Below are 15608 nucleotides of genomic sequence, written 5' to 3' on the forward strand. Positions count from 1 at the left end.
AAAAAAAATATTCTAAACGAAATAGTGGATATATGATTTTTGTGGTTCATGCTGTGGCCACAGACATGTGATCTGACAGTGAGTTTGGAGTAGCCCAATGCAAAAATCCTGAGGATCCATGTGGATCCATGCTTTGTAACCACGGAGGAGGGAAGGAAGGGGAACCATGGATCCTCTGCTCACGACTGCAGCAGATCCCCCCGCCACCTGCAGGCATTCGCTCCATAACACGCACAGACATTTCCCCTTACTTTCTAGGAGGAAAAAAGTGAGTGTTATGGTGCAAAAAATACGTAAATAATCAGCTACCACAACTGACAGGCAGCTACCCAAAAAGCAGCTAGAAGCTGCGCTCTGCACAGGTTTATCCCATGCCATAACCCCAGCTGTGGAAAAGGCCAAGAAAATCCAGGAAGCCCTTGTTGTAATAAGAGATTTCCCCTCATGTGGTTCTCCTATGCTTGGAATGAATTATGACTCCTGGTTTCAGAGAGGCATGATTTGTAGCTCCTTGGATGGCTGACCATCTGGGAAGGTATGTGTGCACAAACTACAGTAGCAAATGGAGCTTAAGAAAGGCAGAGCCAGAAGAGAGAAACAGGAGAGAGGAGGAGAACAGACTGGTGGCCTCTTGCTTGTGTGGCTCCGAATGTTTCCTGAGTGAGAGTGCAACTTACGCTCTTTGTTACTTTCCATGTGTCACTCCCCAGCCTGCACACTTCTAAGCAAGCTGATTTACACTTTACACTCCAGCTGCTATCCTCAAAAGGAAGCAAAAACCTAGAGAGGCCCCAAAACTTTCCATGACTCAGACAATATTATGTCATATCCTGTACAGCAGAAACAGTAAATACGAACGCTCTGATCTTAACTATATTTTTTTCTTGGAGGTAAGGCCCAATTGATATGTTACTGAAACACTGGGGGGAGCCACTTCCATATAGCTTCACCCTGTGTTTCTCCGGCAATGTCCTGGCCTATGCGCAAAGCAGAACGGAGGTGGTGGAATCCTGATGGAACAGAATGGACTGTACCATTTCAGATTACAGGTGGGGGGATGACATTTCTGAATGTTCTCTGAAATACCATTTTCTGAAGTTTAAAACAAATCACTTTCAAGCAGAAAGCAAGCACAGCTGAAGTTTTCTTCCTGGTAATCTAGTTTTCCATCTGCAAGGAGTTTTGTTTTCACATAGTCTGAAGTGGTAATCTACTCTAACACCTCAGGACTCTTACCACCTCATTCTAAGGCATATATAGTGCACACCAACGGAGGAACAAGATGGCTGAACCAAACAGTGTGCTTCCTTTACATGCAAACATCGCTTTTGGAGGTCTAGGAGATGCTCACGTCAAAAGAAACTACGTTATGTGGCCCATTGATACTAAAGTTGCATGGGAAGCAGCCATGGGGAAATGGCTCTTCCACTGCTGCACTAATGTATAAACTGGCCATGTCCCACTGAGTGGGTGGGACTGCAACTCAGTAGAAGAGCACCTGACTCCAGCATCCCTAGTTAAAAGGATAAGGTAGCAGGTGATGCTTGCCTAAGACCCTAGGGAGAATCTGCCAATCACAACAGACAAAACTGGGCCAGATGAGCAAATAAACTAGTTACTTGCTGTAACTACGGCAGGTTCCTATTTCATAGTGATACTTGCTTTCACATATGTAGCTTGAATCACAGCCTATGGGGATGGTATGGTTGAACCAGAAGGTCTCTAAATGAGAATATTGTACCTTTAAAACAGCCTGGCACATCCACCAATTGTAGTTTGATAAAATGATAAATTGTGCTAACGGATCTATGCAATTTAGCAGCAGCCATCTGGCTTACTATATATTCCCAGGCAGGGTGAGCAAATCGCCACCCATTCCCAGAAATCTACTATTTATTACCTTAGCACCAAACTGGTTGCTAACCCATAATCGAATGTTATTTGTTTTCTAGCCCACCCTGTCTCAAAGCATCAGGCAAATCTACTTACTTTGACTTGAAGATCTTCTGAACTTTCAGGTGACATATACAGGGAGAGCAGCACAGGCAAGACATTTGCTACTGCAACAGCACGGGCATGTTCTGGAGTGTGTCTCCCAATCTGTCCCAAAGACCAGGCAGCTGCTGCCTTAATATGATCTTCTGGCTCTTCTGACAAGCACACTGCCAGCTGTGGAACCCCCTGTGGTATTAATCAAAAGCACAAAACACTATGAATCCAGGCTGGGTTTGGAGAACCTTGCAAAGATTGCTGGGGAGGGAGGGGATGGAATAAAAAGCTTCTCCCTTTCTCTGTATTTATACATTCTCAACTCAAAGCACCTATGATGCCTCTGTCACTTGCACCGTCTGCAAGGATTACTCCTGAACGCTACATATTTAAGCATCAGAAGAATATTAAATCTGCAAATTTCTCCGAGATAAAGGCTGTTAGAGCTGACACGTTTATTGCTTTCCAAAGGACTCAGGGAGCAGGTGCCACAGTTCAGGCAGAAAGCAGAAAGCAAAGCTGGCGCTTTTATCAGGCACTGAAATTCCAGGGTTTCAGGTTTCTTTCCCAGGTTTCCTGGAAAGCAACCAAGCACTGCCTCTGTGCCCCCTCCGTTCATTTCAGTAAGACTTGCAGGAGGCTGCCACACAAGCCTCACATAAATAAATGGATGGGGGACAGCCATAATGCTTGGAGGGAGCAGGGTGGTTTCTTCCACCACTCCAAGCAGGATATTTAGGTCCTTTTTACTTGCTTTTCTTCATTTGCTCCACACAATGCCGTTAAACAGAACAAGTTATTATTAATGTGAGCGTTGACCCTTACAGATGTATATTGGAACTTTCATCAGTCAGGTTGCCTTTTAGTCCTGACAATTTTATAATTAGAACACTTTGGGGTTTTTTTAAAAGCATCAATACATTCTACTATCCACCAGGAACCATTTGATACATTTTTTTAAGGGAGAGGGAGACACAATAGCATCAATACCTATATTGCTCACAACGCAGTGAAATATTACATTTTCTTCCTCACTGTCAGGTTATCTAGCAACCCTCATCTCAGACACAAAAGCTTGCTTAGCAGTCTAGCCATTTCAAATGAAGCAATGCAGGAAAACCAAAACAGAAGAGCATTCACAAGGGTTCAAAACTGCAAGTCATTTCATGATGGAACAGAGCATAAATGTGTTTCACTTTTTTGCAGCGTTTAATTCCCCACCACCACCACACACACTTTAAATGTACCACAGCAGGAGGAAAGCAGGTACATGTTTGTTTTATGTATTCTTATTGTGAAGAAATTTAAAGTGAGACATCAAATATTTATTCTAAGAAGCCAATTGCCAATTTTGTTTCTGCCATTTGGAAAAACAACTCGATTAGCATCTCATGAAAATGCAAAACTGTGCTAGCAAACTAATCCATAACCTTTCTTAAAACAAAAAACAAAACCCAAGGCCCTGCTATTCCATTACATTCCAGGCCCAATGAGTAAGAGCATAACTCTGGTTATGTAACACAAATTAATACATTCAAGTGATTTTTTTGCTTTAGAAACACAAACACCCTACCTTTAAGTGGACGTAGTTATCATATTTCAATGACATTTTTAACAATGAATTTCTTTCTGATTTCTTTAATGCTCCCCGAATAACTCTGAACATCATTATCTCTATGGTACTTTTAAAAAGAATTATGGAAGTTATTAAATAAACAAAGGCACAATCCAGCCAAATGTAGACACTAATTTAACACGGACTCTCTCTCTCTCTCTCTCTCTCTAACACACATGGGGAGAAAGAGGGAGAGGGAGAGAGAGAATTAAATATGTGCATAACTCTCCCTTTGAAATCAACAGGATTTAAAAATGTTTAACTCTAGCAGAATTGTGCTAAAAATATTCTTTCTAAATTGGGATTAAACAAACACCTTTTTTCTAAAGAGTTTACACATAATCTTTTAAATACAACTTAGAATTTTTATGACTAGGTTATAAGTGGGATACAAAGTTCATTCTTTTGGAAGCAAGAGCCATTGAAACCAGCAAGGCTGGTATCTAATTGTGTTTAGATTACATAATGAAAGAAGAATTCCACTTGAAGTGTGAAATGTTATTTTCATCCCTGTCCTACAGTTCATGAAAAGCATCCAAGATGTTTGAATCAGTAGCTAGCCTATATTCAGGTGCTTTTCCCGTTAGTTTACGGTGTCAAGAGGGTACATGAGATTTATGTTTGTTTTGTTTGTTTACATTGGGTTGCATCCTATGGCAGCTTTGCCTTAGCAGATAGGGCTTCCAATTGTACAATCCAGATTTTTGCCAACCTCACCTATCCAATATAGTCCTCTGCAACATATGCCATACCGTTCTGGGGGGTCCCTGATTCTTCAGAAGCAGCTTTTCAGGTGGAACTTAAGTGGAAAGGGAGTGACAGGCAAAAATTGGGTGTTCCACCTTAACTGAAAGGAAGCGTTTTACAGCAAGGTAAAGCCACCATTGGATGCAAGCCATTTATATCCCACCTTTCCTTCAAGGGACTCCAAACAGTGCACATGGGCTACCTAAGAGATAGTGACCAGCCCAAAGACACCCAGTGAGCTTCATGGCTATCAGGGGATCAAACATTTATGAAAAACAAACTTGCATTCTTTGTCTTCAGCATCCTCACCAGTCTGATAAAAACATTGTTGTGACATCTAGCCTGCACAGCCACGCGCATATGCATCATCTTCTCAGAATCTCATTATGATTATAGCAACCAGCAAGAACTAACCTTTGAAATGATCACTGCCATGGCCAGGTTCTCTGAATGAGCTGCCACATAGCCCAGCATCATGATACCAGGAAGTCTAACATTTCCTTTGCAGCAACCAACACAGTCAATGACAGCAGCAACTCCCCCTGCATTCACTATGAGTTGTGAAAGCTGAAAACAGATAAATCAGAAAGGATTTCAAGTAACTGTCAAACAGTGCAGTCAAGCAGTCTATGGCCAAGTGACTCCATCCCTATTGATGATGCACACCAAAAAATAAAAAATTTAAAAAATGAGCCATTCTATTCATATGGATATAATTGAGCTGAAGAAGCCCCTAGTGCTTAATCAGCCACATTATATGCTAAACAGATGCTTACAGATGTATTCAAATTAGCAAAGTATAATACAATGCAGCCTTCCACTGAAAGGATGGAGAAACCGTGGTCCTCCAAATGTTACTGAACTATAACTCCTATCATCCCTGGCTATTGGCCATAGGGCTGAATTCACAATATCAGGAGTGGAACAGGTTCATCAACCTTGCCCTAGCAACCAGGGCAAACCCATTTTGCTCCACAGAAATCTTAGGGTGCAGCTGAAGACAAGGAGCTTACTAGTAAGCATTAGGATGTATTGATTTGTAAGTAAATAGCTAGATTTGATTATTCTCGTGGATTCAGAGGTTTTGGTCCACAAGGACTTTCCCATTTGCTTCAGTGGAAGAGCAGTGCTGCACACACAAAAGGGGTGTATATGTAAATACATTGCTACATATGCAACACATAAGGAGTTATGGCGTATGTTGTAAACCACTGTCACCCACAGGCATATAGATGCCCCTTCTGTTCAAGATATGTGCATAAGTGATGACCTATATGAATATTGGTTCATCTAGGTCCGTGCTGTCTACAGTGACTGGCAGCACTTCTCCAGGGTTTCGGACAGGAATCTTCCCCAGCCCTATCTGGACATGTCAGGAGTTGAACCTGGGATGTTTTACATGCAAAGCATATGCTCTACCACTGAGCTATGGAAGTGCTTGGTATACTTCCTAATAAAGAGTAAGGCAAGCCTAAATTTATTTCAGTGGTTTAAGGGGTTTAAGCGCATTAAGGGGGCTAAGGGGTTTAAGCACATTCAAACATTTAGGACTATGCCTATACACTAAATGCAGGCCTGTTCACATTCCTGGGTGTCTACATGTGCACTGTGCAGTGTAAAATGTAAACTTTGAAAGTTTCCAGCTCTTATCAAGCAAAGTTTGAAAATTATATTGTCTGTGGAATTAAAGCAGAGCTATGGAAAAGCTTGTGTGGGAATAGGATCCCAAGGATCCTATTCTTTCTCCCACTGACCTGCTCTTTAGTGTCATCTCTTTCTTGCCACAACTTCTTTCCAAATTACTCTATTTTTTTCAAAAGACATGGCCAATTGGGGATGGGAAGGATTAAGTCAAATTTATCATGGACAAATGAATGAAAAGCTGAACATTCTGAGAACAGAACGAATGCTCTTGGTTCAGCATTCAGAACCTTGCTTCCTTTTTAAGGGTGAACATTCCCAAGAACCCTGGTAAGCGAAGATGTGTTGAGTCACCACTGGAGTCCTAAGAAAACTGGATGAAGACTATTTAAACCCAATACGAAACTCATTTAGCATTTTTAGTTTTTGATTTTCATCCCTACCTGAAAGGTTCAGTGTTAATCTCAAGAGAGAACTCACTCAATAGTAATCTTGACCTTTAAATTAGCCTAAATAGGATCTTGCCCCCACCCCAAATACTTCTAGAAAATATTCATTCTCTGGCTTTGGCATGTATCCAAGAGGAGGTAATTGGAAAGAGGCCATCAAGAATATGCTTTCATCACACAGACGGAATTGCCAGCTTTAATTTATCACATTGCCACCCTGGCTTTTTCTCTAAGGAGCTCAACATGACATCCACAGAGTTTCTCAATTCTGTATTTACAACAATCCTACCAGGTAGGTTAGGCAGTGAGGCCAAAAGCCACATATGTGAATTTCACAGCCACCTGGGAGCTTGAACCCAGCTCTCTAAGCATGCATTCTCCTTCTAACTTAAATTATAACAAAACTAGGAGAGCAAACTATAGACATAGCTGTCTGGAATTGTTTAATCCAAGACCTTATAGGTTAAAACCAGCACCTTGAAGTGTGCTTGCAAAGCAAATTAAAAGCCATCAGAGCTTTTGGATCAGTGATGCAAAGTGCCCCCAGCAACTGTGTTCTCTTTTTTCCAAAACAGTCTCTAAAAGCAGAACACTGTAGCAGTTAGTGAACATGTTTCACCACTGAGAAATGATATTCATCATGAGTGTAGCCAGGATTTATATTAGAAGGGGCCTGGCTTTATGGGGGGTGGGGCAGAATTGAGTTATCTGCGACAGCTTTGGTCAGTTAAATAGTTTTAATTACTTACTTGATTTGGTGGGGGTGGGGAGGCAGCTACACCCATGATATTCATGGAAGCATAGCCTGCACAAATTTACTTAAAGTTCCACTGAAATCCATGGACTTGTACACACATCACTGTGCAGGACTGCATCCTTAATGGATTTTTAAAATATGCTTTTCCAAGAGTCTGCTTATGCCACTACTTCCCAAGACTATACTCTTATCACAGTGAAGAAACCTTCAAACAGACTTTTTTAAAAAAACAAAAACACAATCTCTACATATGTCTATCTAAAATGAGAGCCTTATCAGAGACCCTATTCTGGGGTACCCTGCCCATCCAATGTTTTGTGGATGGCTACTGGGGAAAGGGCCTTTTCATTGGAGGTGCTCCAATTGCAGAATGCTGTCCCCAGGGAGGCTCACCTACAGAAGGTTGCCAGGTTTGTAGGGGTTCTGCACAGTGGTCCCCGGAGTGGTCCCTACAGTACTGCTGAGGTTGGGCACCCACAAACTTACCCAATGGCAGCAGTGGCACAGAAAGCAGCAGAGTGTGTGAGCAACAGAGAAACATCAGGTGAGGCATCTGCAGCCGCCGCCACCACCAACTTAATTTCCCCAGAAATTTCCCCAGAATGTCTCTGGGTCCCACCTCAGAAGCTGGAGGGATTCTGGGGGTATTAATATGGTGGCTACAGCTTCCTCACCTTATGGTTCTTTTGCAGAGTGCTGTGCTGATTTTTTTTCCTATAAGGAAGCTGATGTCTGCAGCAGTGGACCTGACATTTGCCTCACCATGCTGGGGGCTGACACCAGACCTATTTGCCCGACACATATACTGATGGCATTTGAGACTTTTTAAATTTTATTTTACTTCAGTTTGGTCTGTTTTATATTGGCAGGGCTTATGGGTTTCATACCGCTCCTGTTGATATTACTGTTTTAGTATATTTCAGAATATTTTAAAAGTTGTACATTTCAAATTTATTTTGCTGCATTTCTAAATTTTGTAACTGCCCTCAGAATTTTATGGCAGGGCGGGTTATAAATCCCTCAGATAAATAAATAAAGCCATTTTTTTTCTATTTCGAGGGCTATTTACTCAAGCAACTCAGTTGTAGACAAATAAATCTGCTTTCCAATATTTAATAGCCGCCTCTCCGGCTAGCATTTAAAGTCATACAAGGGCTGTGCACTGCTTTAATTTTTAACAAGACCAGCCAGCCTGACAAATGAAAGCCAAACAGTGAAACCGATGCTCTGCGTTGTTTCAATCTGGCTTCATCATTTGATGCCAATTTTGTTGGCTGAATCGCTTTGGAAAACTAACTGTGTATATGTAGTACGCTGTCCTTTGAAGAACAAGTATCAACAGGACTCTCTCAAGATCAAATCCTACATCCGAGAAAAGGCCTGGTGAGAAATAAATCCTCCTCGCTGGAGCGCAATACCAGATTCATCTACAGAGGCTGCTTCAGCCTGCAAACCAAGCAGCCCCTCCCCCTCCCAACCCTCTGCTTCTAATGCATGAGCTTTGAGAAGCAGAGCGAGGACTCCTGTGGAGATTGTGCTCCTGTGGCACAAAGGAAGTTTTGACTACAGCAAGGATTCCCCAAATCCTTCCTCCTCCCCCCACCCCCAGCAGCACCAGAGCGACGGAAAGCAGCACCTCTCACATTATCCCTGTGGCATCTGGGGGGTTTTCCCTAAAGCCCCAGAGCACCTGAAATAATGAGAATATCGGATTTCGACGTGGGATTTTGTGGCTTAAATTAATAAAAAGCTCTCAATAATGAGACCCTAGTGTGCTCTAAATGTTCACGAACCACAAGAGGGGGGAGCTCCCCCTCACACACACTCTTGTTTCTTTATAACCTTCTCAGCCTAGCTGATAATATTTGAAGACTGGGTTTTTTTAAAAGTCAAGTTATGGAGCATTTGGGGTACTGAGGTTCCGCAACGTTTGCAGAAGAAATGTAAGGAGTAATGTCCCAAACCTGACATGTGGAGCCCCACATTTGTTTCAGAGGGAAACAATTATGCAGTATGTGATTCACTGTATTTAGTTCAGTGGAGGGAGATGAATCTCACTCAGTTATCAGTTTATTTTTACTTTACTCCTTAGTCCATGCACTGAGCTTAACTCAGATCTGCTCAAAAACATGATGTAGAATTCAGAGATTTTCACATCAGTATACAATAAGCATTTTAAAGGTAATGTAAGTATTAGTATCTTGCTAGGGCAGCACATTTAAAAATGGATTTCACACTGATTGGACATCCTGAAGGGGCCACGTCACAAAAACTGAGGGGCCACAATTCAATGCACCCTGAAACATGCATAAATCTATTGATTTGAGGGATCTTAACAGCACTTATCTGTGTGTTGAATGGTAGTTTAAGAAAAAACGCACTTCATAATTGCCTTCCCTACACTCTCCTTTGTGTCCTAAACGTTAAGAATACTCTCGATAATGAAACCCACAAGCAAGGAAAGCCTATTTTGCCCATTTCCCTATTTGTATTCCAAACACATTCAATAACAGCAACAAACATTTCCTCTCTTTTTTTTCCCCACCAATGGAAATTCCACAGAGCTTTTCGCTTTGCCTAATGACAGAATAATACTGGGAATTTTTAACATTTATTTAAAGTATACACACTAATAACATGACCTTGTATTTGCATTCTCAAGGTTTTACCTCAGGCGTATGCCTTGCTATCTCTCTAATTAGAGTTGCAGCATTTTTCTTGACATATTCATCCGAGTCCTTCAGGCATGTGAGTACAACAGGGAAAATTTCTGCTTCAACCACCATTTCTGCCAGATCCACAGAATGCTTTGCTATCTGGCTGAGAGCTGAGAGCACCTGACGCTGGTAAATAGGAAGGATTGTTTTATAAATGGCTTATTGGGCAAACACTTTACAGACGCAGACACACACACACATATAGAACAATAAAAAAGAAAGAAAACTTCCTCTCATGCTGTGAAAGAATGAAACCACCCACAACTTTTACAAAACTCGCAGTCCTCCTAGTGTAACAGCAACAAACAAAGAAAATATAATTATCAAGAAAAACACATTTACTTAAAGAAAGTCTCATTAAGTTCAGAGGGGCTAGTTTTGAGTAAATAAAATATGGAATCAGAGTGGAAGAAAATGCACTCATGCTACAAGAAATTCAAAACAGAAGACATGCAGTTTATTGGTCTCATTTAAAAGCATTACACATGAAGTAACTGCTTTTTCCTTTTAAGTTACAAAGTACAGACCCCACAATTTTTCATCAGCTGTTATAATTTAAATTTTAATATCTGAAATAACAATATTTTTTAAAAAAACTATTTTAATTAAACATGCATGTGGAAAATGCCATTTGCTGTTAATTGGCATAAAATGCCATATTATTAAAAAGACAAAGGAAGTTGAGGTCCTTTAAATAACTATCCAGTTTATTGTGTCATGATTTTCCGTAGAAATTAGCAATGAAATTAAACAGTAAAAAAGAAAACATATATTATGAGAAACCTACAGTCCTGTACCAAGTTTCTCAGCTGATTTAGTAGGAACCAAGTACCACTAAAAGAAATGAAACTATGACCAAATGCATGTGCTTAAGAATGCAGAATTACCATTTTAAGAACCCCATTACAACACTTCACACTATATATTAGACCTATTGAATCAATGTTATGAAGGTTTCAAATGTAAAGAAAATACCACTATACCTTGGACTAGCCCTTGAGATAATTATCACAGATATCTGAATATGGACTGCTGATTAGAAACAAAATAATCTCAACATTTAAAGGTGAGTGGGCTCACTTTTTCCCCACTAGTTATTTCCACTATGTATGCAGAAGTCACATTAAAAGCAGTCGGATCTCTACAATAGTCAAGTTAGCAATGTGTCTTTTGGGATAAGAGTCCTTTAGAATCCAACATTTAGATTAATACGTTTTTTTCCTCAACACGCCATCGCAGCTGAAAATGGGTTCCATGTCATGAGAAGGGGGAAATAGTTTGAAAAGTACCTTTAGTTTGGCATCGGGGTTGAGGATCATCTGAGCCAAGTGAGCAATTGCCCCCGCGTCCACAACCGTCTGTGCTAACTCCGGAGAATGCTTTGAAACATCACTGAGCGCGGAAGCTGCAATCCTTCTCAAAGCAATCTCTGGCTCCTGGATACAGAGGACTAAGAGAGGAATGGCTCCAGCATCCACCACAGCCTGTGACAGTTCTGTTGGTCCAATGAAAGTAATTAAGCGAGTATGGGTGACTGACCCTTGTGCAAGCCATTTTTCACCCTGACAGATACAGCAGGAGGGGGAGAGGGGAGGGTGTACTTCAGTGCCTTGACATCTGCATTTCAAATCAGCCCTCCTAGTTTCATAAACCATGTGGACCAATCCTTGGCTGAAAAGAATACAGGTCAATAGATGGACCTCCATTTACATGTACACATTTGAGGTAGATTAGGCTGAAATGGTTTCCTTACCGTGTGTGTGTGTGTGTGTGTGTGTGTGTGGTGTGTGTGTGTTTAAAAAGAGTAAGCAGATGTCAGCTGTTTAAGCCCTGACTGTTGGGGCACTGATCAATAGGCAAGCAGTTTCTGCACAGCTAACAATAAAGAAAAGCCAAAATGCCAAAACGTGTCCCCCTCTCCCACAAAGCTAATTTAGATGGCATTAATCCCCATTCGTATACGAAGCAAAAAAATAACATGCCTAAATAAATGCACTCAATTTTTTTAAAAGAAGAAGAAATCTATATATTATACTCCACTGCAAAATCTGGCTTGCTAATTTTGGACATCAAAATGCTCTTTCTTTCTTTCTTTCTTTCTTTCTTTCTTTCAACAGCGCATTCCTCATCAGTAAACTACCAATAACCGTCTTTCCCTACGTTAAATCACTGCAACAGACAGTTGCATTAAGCTGCCATGGCCAGTTGCTTGCATCTTAACCCAAGAACCCACAATTAACTGATATAGTCAGCGTACTGTTATAGCAGAAATTCATTACCCTCCCTCCACATATTTGTCATTAGCTTCAGTACTGAAGTAGAAAATTGCGGGATAGCAAATGCATGGAATAGAACAAGGGCTATTTTTGGAGATGATGAAAAATGAACACAAACCCCATTAATTTCAAATGGGCTATTATAGGTTCTTAAATAAGGTTTTGTTAGGTCCTCTCCTTGTTATGCACATACTCTCTTATCTTTAACATTTAACCCGCCTTACACTGCCATGGCAACAAATAGCTGTTGTAATTCAAGGATTCAACTTTGATTTTGCATTTACAGTCCATCAATCAAAGCCTTCAGTGGAACTTTCCCAATCACCGTGTTATAACCACAAACTTGGATTCTCCACTGATGTGCTTGCTCATGGCATAATTTATATATTTTATTATTATATAGTTAGTTACTAAAGAGCACCATTCAGCCAAAATGCTCCAGTCCTCCACATTAGAAACAGGGTTTGACATAGCTAAATCTAAACAAATTGGTGAATTTTATAATTTAAAGGTTTGATAATCTGCAGTCCTGAAAGTTTTTAAATTTACTCTTGGATGTTCTTATTTGGTTTTGTATTTTTAATATAGTAACAGCCATTGGCTACAATCATTAAAAATCTGACTGATGGTATTGTATTTTGCACCTATAATGGCACAAAAACAGCATTCTTAATTTGCTGTTAAATTTAGTTGACCATTGATACTGCTCTTATGGGCTGAAGTACGAAAGTCTACTGTACTATATTCAGGATCGTACTTAAGATCAAATACATAGGTCAATATGAAGCCTGCATTTTATTTACAACATACTTGACTATTTTGCATTTGTCATAAAACTCAAAATATTTTTCTATTGCCTAATACTGCAATAGATGCATATTGGTCTGTTTGCTTTTATAGCATAACTTACTGAAAAATGCAACATTCTGAACAACCTATCATAGTCTAGTCCTAAGACTTAACAGTGAAATTTCATCCCAATGGACTGGATGCTGGTAAGGAAAGTTCATAAATAAAACAAAACATTCTACTGAAATATTTCCCCCACTTCTTAGAAACTACGTTTTACATTCAACAAGGAGAAGTAGGTTTGGAACTTAAATATGATACCTATACAACAACGAAACTGAACAATCCAAACAAAAATCTAAAAAGGATCTTAAGCTAATAGGCCAGTGCATTTAATTAATAGGCCTTTGCTTGAATTGTTGCTCTTTTAGTATGTTGCTGTTAAATACTATAGGGTTATCTGAAGAGATGTCTGACTTGTGACTTCCCTCTTTTCCCCGTGTGTCAAGCCAACTTGTAGATAAAATATAATGAATATGATCTCATCTTAAAACAGAATATTGAAAATATTCTCGTTTACATTTTTAGATTTGAAGAGCTCTGTCATAAGTTTAGGTACATGCATGTTTATGTATAAAAGCTTAATTTCCCTTTCTCAGAAAATAAATACTATATAGATTTTGCATTGTTTATCACACTCCAGAAACAAGACTATTTCACTCCAACACCCACAACCTAGATGAAGAAGGGGGTGGTGGTGGTGATGATGGGATTTTTTAAAAAAGAATTAGGCTATGGGAATTAATTCTAGTTCAGAGGAAAGGCACAGAAGGGTTCTGAACAAAGAATGTTAAGTTTAAATAAAGGGAGCAGATGGAAGACCTATGTGAGGTGATACAAGGGAAATATATATATATTATAAATCAGATTGTATCATTCCCCGTAAGAGTGAACTTAGGAGGTCAAATGCCTGTCAGAAAGCGAAATGGGGTCATGCAAGAGTAAGCCAGCAATTTTTTATATATTAAAAAAACCCTGGCGCTGTAGAAGTATATAAACGTCTAAGTTAAAATTTAAAACAAACATTGTCTGATTAGGATCTACAAGGGTGTACATGTTTGTGTCAGTGAAGGAAAAACATGTAATCTGGAGGTGGAGGGAGGGAGACAAGAAACATGCATGTTCAAGCTCTTAATAATTTATAGTAAAAAATCTTGGAGGAGTGGATTAGGCTTAGTATGATGTGAGCTGGGGGGTTAAAAATCTCCCCTCCTTGAAACATACAGGAATTTTCTCTAGAACTCCACCCACTGCTATGTAATGCTTAGGTCTGGAGCTTGCAGTGAAACCTGAAAACCTGATCCCTCCAATGCTATGACACAATAGGGAAGACCTCAATATGGTGGAAAGGGGGGAAATGTACAGTATCCTATTCTCCTGTTCCCCTCCTGAAAATCTCCCTGCTCCCCACAGCAAAGAATGAGACCACTGTTCCAGGCTGGCTGAGGAGGCGCACCAGGAAAACACTGCAGTATTTTGTTGCAGGTTCCCCTGGTTTTATTGTATCAGCAAAATTGTGGCCATCTTGAATTTCCATCTTGCATGCTAAAATCAACATTACAGTGGTACCTCGCAAGACGAAATTAATTCGTTCCGCAAGTTTTTTCTTCTTGTGAGTTTTTTGTCTTGCGAAGCATGGTTTCCCATAGGAATGCATTGAAAATCAATCAATGCGTTCCTATGGAAACCGCCTTCAGACCAGGTCCGGGGACAGTCTGTCCCCCGACCTCTTCTGAAGGCTGGGGGGGGGGGGGGAGACAAGGGCTTTTCTTCCCACGGCCAGCCTTCAAAAGGCTGTTCTGAAGGCTGGCGGTGGGAAGAAAAGCCCTTCTCCCCACCTCCCGCCCCGCAAGCTCCGGGGACAGGAGGGCTTTGCTGCCGACCGCCAGCATTTTAAAAGCCCCCGGGACAGCGGAGAAGTCTCCGCTGTCCCGGGGCGCTGTTAAAATGCTGGTGGTCGGGAGCAAAGCCGTTCGCCCCCCGCCGGCCATCAGAAGAGGTCCTGGACCTCTTCTGAAGGCCGGCGGTGGGCGAAAGTCTTTGCTCCCCCCGCCTGCCTTCAAAAGCAGTCCGGGATAGCGGAGAAATGCGCTGCGCTTCTCCGCTATACCGGGAAGGCAGGCGGGGGGGAGCAAAGACTTTTGCCCCCCGCCGGCCTTCAGAAGAGGTCCTGGACCTCTTCTGAAGGCCGGCGGTGGGCGAAAGTCTTTGCTCCTGACCGCCAGCATTTTAAAAGAGGTCCCCGGAGATTTTCCTATGGGCTTTCTTCTTGCGAAGCAAGCCCATAGGGAAATTCGTCTGGCGAAGCACCTCGAAAAACGGAAAACTCTTTCTTCTTGCGAGTTTTCCGTCTTGCGAGGCATTCGTCTTGCGAGGTACCACTGTACATAGTAAGATGGTCAAGATGCATCTGGAAACCCCTTAACACCATTGTAAAGGTCTTCCTTTAAACTCCGCGGTATGCCTTACTGCCCACTAGGATTCCAGTACCACTGATTATACTGATCAGATTTCAGTTCACTTTCTAATTCTTACCTGCAACCATCTGCATATTGATTGTCCACTGTT

General features: G+C 41.1%; 1 protein-coding gene across 1 annotated transcript in view; it reads right to left on the reverse strand.

Moving 5' to 3' along the window:
* Nucleotides 1–15608, reverse strand: part of SPAG6 (sperm associated antigen 6) — a 50492-nt gene that overhangs the window by 12081 nt on the left and 22803 nt on the right. Inside the window, exons 5-8 of the mRNA XM_053409942.1 lie at nt 11205–11410; nt 9868–10041; nt 4766–4918; nt 1990–2181 (exon numbers count right to left, since the gene is read on the reverse strand). Coding sequence (XP_053265917.1) covers nt 1990–2181; nt 4766–4918; nt 9868–10041; nt 11205–11410 — 725 coding nt within the window. The remainder of the gene's footprint in view (nt 1–1989; nt 2182–4765; nt 4919–9867; nt 10042–11204; nt 11411–15608) is intronic.

Source organism: Podarcis raffonei, chromosome 12, assembly GCF_027172205.1.
Source record: "Podarcis raffonei isolate rPodRaf1 chromosome 12, rPodRaf1.pri, whole genome shotgun sequence".
In the NCBI taxonomy this organism is placed as follows: domain Eukaryota; kingdom Metazoa; phylum Chordata; class Lepidosauria; order Squamata; family Lacertidae; genus Podarcis; species Podarcis raffonei.